The sequence below is a fragment of the Acipenser ruthenus genome, chromosome 6 (genome assembly GCF_902713425.1).
Source record: "Acipenser ruthenus chromosome 6, fAciRut3.2 maternal haplotype, whole genome shotgun sequence".
NCBI lineage: Eukaryota > Metazoa > Chordata > Actinopteri > Acipenseriformes > Acipenseridae > Acipenser > Acipenser ruthenus.
In genome coordinates, this window is record NC_081194.1 from 4,528,124 (window position 1) to 4,533,594 (window position 5,471).

The following is a 5,471-nucleotide window of genomic DNA, read 5'->3' on the forward strand; positions in this document are numbered from 1 at the left end:
CCAAGGGACCTCATGTGTGCTGACCTTTCGGTACTGAGGAATGAATGTCCATCATCGCACTATACTTTTTTTCTCTATGTATATGGTTTCATACAAGAAATGCCAATATAGGTATGTTTAACATAATGATTGTCCACATTACAAACGCACCACCACGTTTTTAACATGGCTGTAGCTGATCCGGACTCGGTATGCTGTTAGGGTTAGTTCACGTTCAACTTCAAAACCATCCAATATCATTTTAAACTGGATCTTTATAAAGCAATGTCTGATTGCTCATCCTATAACGTCCTGGTTTGCATTGGATCGTTCTGCAGTTTCGAGGTAAATCCCACAAGCTTTAAACTAATAACCTCTGTTTAGTTGCGATGACTCTAATGAGGTAGCAACCCTATGTGAACACAAGCCATTATTTCTGTTTAAGACAACATAAAAGACCAAATTATTTGCTCACCCTTAATGTTGAAGAACTATAGATAGCTTCACTCTCATGGAGGCAATCTTTATTAAAATGTAACAGATTAAAAACTTCAGAAACACTTTCAACAGGAAATGCACTTGTAATACATTAAATTAGTAAATAGAAAATGTATGAGAATTCCACATATATAATCCGCATGAAGAAAAAGATGTTATTTGATTAGACAATGAATTTATAATGAAAAATGTGACACGTAAAAATAGAATCTGGCAGTAGTAACACAACAGACTGAAGAATAAGAATAATAAGAATAATACTTTGGGATCTTTTTTTTTTTTTTTTTTTTTTTGCATTTCGATAATAGGCAGCACACCCCCCTACCATAACGATGACATGGAAATACATTCATTCAGATAACTAAAATAGCATACAAAAGCATTTATGGATAAAGGAAGTGAATGTTCTGACCCTGTCTGCTAATCTGCTGTGAGACTGTTACACTGATGGCACTGGTATTTGCCTTGCTGAAGTAGTCTCATAGTCCTGTATCAAGTCTTTCCTTGTATGGTAGTGCATGGCAACGTATGACTTGGTAAATCCGAAGGTGGAGTTAACAGGCTGCAGGCTGTCCGGGGAACTAGCCTCTTGTGATGGACTGCTGTTGTAAATGCTGTAGTAAGGCTCAATGCGAGTGTTGATAGGTGTCGAGCTGCTCTGGGCATGAGGCTGGTAGCCACCGGTAGCCTTGGGGCTCAATACACTATCTTTAGAGTGGCTAGGGCCACAGGCTTGGTCAACTAACTTCCTCTGGGGTTTGGGAGACAGCATGTAGGCAGAGTTTGTTTCGTGGTGGGAGGACTTGTTCCTATTGACCTCCAGACTTCCTTTGCCCATAGCTCTGAGCCTGGTCTTCTGTTTGCAGCAGAGGAAGCCTAGAGCAACGTACTCAATGCACCAAAGTACCCTCCGCCTGAGGCCGGCACTGTTACGAGAATATATAAAGGGGTTTATGCCCGATTTGAGAAAAATCAGGGTAAATCCACAGAGCTCAAACTGGTACAAGATGAAGCTGCTATTTGGTGACAGAACATCCTGGATTAGGGAGATTCCCATTGGGAGGCAGCAGAGCAAGACCGAGAGGACTATGACAACGCACGTGACCACAGCTTTGGAGTCCTTCACTGTGGCCAGGTTGACTGAGGACACCAACTGGACCTTGCCCCCTGGCATTGGGCCCTGGCTCATTTTTTTGGTATAGGGGTGTGTCTGCACATGCTGCAGTTTGTTGTAGTTCTGGTTCCTGTACAATGCAGGCACGGTGCACTGCACACCTTCAAAGCCAGTGCCAATTAGGGGCTGAGGTCTGGAGGCATCTACAGTTATTATGGGGCATTTCCTTACTTGAGCGTTCTTTCTTAATGCCTGGGCTATCATAACATAAGACACAGAGACAATCCCCACACAAAAGGTGAAGTCAATAAGATACAGGTAGAGTATAATTTTTCCGTCCCCACTTATCAGCCCAAAGTGTGGCAAGCAAACCTTGGACTGCCAGGGGTAAGTCCTCAGTGTAACCAAAGTGGCCAGGGTAAAACTTGTGGTCCACAGAAGGATGGTGAGCATCAACGTGCAAGGGAAGGAGGCCGTTCTGTTGGGCTGCTGGCCGAGCACCATGCGAAGGCGATGGAGAGCGATGACGGCTACGGTCTTGAGAGACATTATAATAAACCCAGAACTGGTCAAGTGGAAAGTGAAGCAAAACTCCTTGGAGACACTGCTGCCGGTGTCGAAGAACAAGACAAAGGCAAACATAGGTGCCGTGACGCAACAGATGAACAGATCGCAGAAGGACAGGTTCAGGATCATGAAATCAAAGTTGGTCCTGAATTTTCGAAAGGCTGGGTCAAAGAACGATAAGAAGACTATTGAGTTCCCATAGGACCCCAGGAAGAATATAATGACCAGTAGAAAAGTACAGATAACCAGGGTAGCAGTGTGAATAAAAGTCCCATTTGAGAATTGCTCGTCTAGTGTGGCATTGGCAGACGCTGGGCTTTCATCTACCAGGTATGGTGTTTTACTGGTAAGGTTCATCTTTATCCAGTTCAGTATGTCACAAAATACCTAGAATTCCCATGTGTCTCTTAAGCACCTGATAAGCGTAGCTCTTTAAATTTTCAAGATCTCATTAGTATTTTGCACCTGTAACAACAACAAATTAAAAAGAAAATTTGGATATTAAATACAAATCCAACTGCAATCCCCCCAAAATACATTGTGTCATGAATGCACCATTGCAAACATATAAGTGTGCATTTACTACTGGATGGGACAGCTTTTACAATATTGTTATGCTAATACAGCCTGCATATTATTGCAGCGTTATTTAGTTATTTATCAAGTTCAATATATGCATTTTACCTTTACAAAAGTATCTGTTAAGATCCCTAAAATATTCTCTTTTGGTGAATATCTCCTATGCTAAATCTATGAATCACATGATAGCCTAAATGTTATCAGTCATGTTGTATGGTTCTTCTGATGTAATTTACTAATGGTCTCTGTGGCTGTTGATGTAAATGTGATTCTTTAATGAAACTGTATCATAAATAAATCAGTCAATTATAAGTGTAAATAACATTACTGTTGAATGATTTGATATCAATCACCCGAGTGCTAATGTCACACCATTTAAAATAATAATAATAAAAGGGTTTTACAACAGAAAGTCTAGTACCTGAAAATATATGGGAGTACCTAGGCACGTTTTTCAGATGTTTTGGCTGACTGCATAGTCGTTTTACAGATTTACGCCCTACGCCTAGTATAAGAATTATTGATGCTTTTTTGAAGAATTAATGTTGTTTTTTGTATCAATGCACAAAAGGAAACGCGCCATTTTCCATATGCTGTTTGTTATTATATTTATTTATGTTTCTTTTGTTTTATAAATGGGTGATTGGTCCTTTTGGATAATGCAGAACACTTAGTTTGCTAAGCTGAATGTGCACTATTATAGTGAAACACAACGAAGTGTAAATCAGGTACACTTGTTTTAGTATAGAAATGTGGCAATAATCGCTATACAATTAACCGTGCCAGCAGACATCAAATGAAACAATAAAATAGCACATCAATTTACAATTTTGTAAATGCATATTGTAATTTACACTTACCGTACAAGAAGTAGCATCTTGATCGGATGAGTATGTCCATAGTGCGATGTTATTTTCTTGGATTTGAAGGCGAAACGTTTGTTGTGTTCCCTGCTGCATTGAATGATATTTTTCTTAAGTGGTAAATGCAGGGAAAGGGGGCTGCTGAAGTCATCGTCGACGTACGCGTATCTCATTTGTATGCCTCTGTGCTGCTGAAGGCATAGTCGACGTACACGTACCTCATTTGTATACCTCCGTGCAGGAGCTGAAGAAGCAGGAGGAGAGCCGCCAAGTAGCAGCAACAGGAGCGAAGGGGAGAAAGCGGGAGGGGGTTGACAAAAGGGGTCATATTTTCGTCACTCCACCCATTTGTTTCAGTTTCAAGATTTTGATTTATCACAAAGTAAGAAAACACTTCTGTGGGTCATTCTGGACAAATGCACTATTGTCTCAAACCTATCCTGAGTATCGTACTCCGTCCAGTTAGCCTGTGTTGAAAAACATAATGCAGTACATCGGCTATTGCACCAAGCAACCCAGTCAAAAGTATAACTGATTGCGTCCGCCTATCGCCACACACAGGTTTCTTGAGCTGTGGTGAGCTTACTTGCAGTAAAACGACCAGAATTGTGAGCAAGATGTCAGATATCTATGTACCTATATATACACACACACACTACGAAATGCACCTGCATCTTCATAGTAAGCTACTGTGTAACATTCAGGCGATGCTTGGTGCAGCTGCTGCGCAGATTGAAACGAGATAGCCTAATTTACAATCCAAAACGGCAAGTTTCTATCTGAGGTGAGCAGTAACCCCTCTCGAGTGTTTTTCTAATGAAATCAGAGAATCCCCCAGGTAACACCTGTTCCACGGGGATGGATGTTTTATTCCTCTTACCTGGAGGTCCATTATAGTATACTGTAAAATACTAAACGCCTTCTTGTTTTGATGCCACAGACAGAGTATAAAGGTAGACAACAGACTGACATTTTGATATCAGGCACAGATAACACTTAAAGCCTAATAGAAAACCTTTTTTTCCCCTATCAGACATTCAGTATTGCATCAGCTTCCTTAACTGTTGCTTAATTAGTATTCCACTTTCTTTTTTTGCCAGTGTGATGTTGCTTCCTCTTCCTACCTCTGGTTGTGTGTAAGCCTAAGATACAGAAAACTAGGAAGTGTTACTACTTATGTACTGCATTTAGTGTACTGACTACTCAGTAATGAATGTATAAAGAACAAGTGGAACACGGTGTTAATGTTAAAGGGGCACTGTGCTTATTGAAGCTTCTGGATGTTCCTGTGCACAATGTGGTAGTGCAATACGTTTGTACACCTTTTTTTTTTTAACCACTATGAATGAGTATGTGGTACTATATGCATACTGTGGTACCATCATTTTCCAATATAACCCACTCAGAATGTCTTCCAGAAATTGTTTCTGTATTACTTGTGAAAGTATCATGTTAAAGAGATTGTTCTATGGAATACGAGTCTGTTCTTGCTTGTAAATGATTGTGCCTATTTTAATATTGTTTCATGATTAAAATATTTTCATAAGGGTAATATACCAAGTAAACGTATTCAAAACAATGGAACAAAACTTCTGAGATACACAAAAACACACCCAGTGGTTTCTGAAAGAAACCCGAACCCCACATTCAAATGTGTAAGGAGTTTTCTTTGTTTTGTTGCTTTGTCTTTTGTTCATCCAACAATCTGAACATAAACCAATTTTCTGTTCTTTAATATTGAACCCGTTGTGGATGCTTGGCCTCTGACAGAAGGAAACAGACATGGAGGAAAGCTGCATCGGGTTAGTATCTTATTCACTGCTGCTTTGTTTCAGGGCCACATATTGAAATGTTGTTTTTTTTTTCAAAAA

The 5,471-nt window shown here is 40.0% G+C and overlaps 1 protein-coding gene across 1 annotated transcript; it reads right to left on the reverse strand.

Moving 5' to 3' along the window:
• Window positions 1–486: 486 nt before the first annotated feature.
• On the reverse strand, window positions 487–4,748 carry LOC117410932 (probable G-protein coupled receptor 75). The gene is made up of 2 exons (XM_034017894.3): window positions 3,598–4,748; window positions 487–2,623 (listed from the first exon to the last, which is right to left on the reverse strand). The coding sequence occupies exon 2, from the start codon at window positions 2,513–2,515 to the stop codon at window positions 917–919; it is 1,599 nt and encodes a 532-aa protein (XP_033873785.1). The 5' UTR covers window positions 2,516–2,623; window positions 3,598–4,748; the 3' UTR covers window positions 487–916.
• Between the last annotated feature and the right edge of the window lie 723 nt (window positions 4,749–5,471).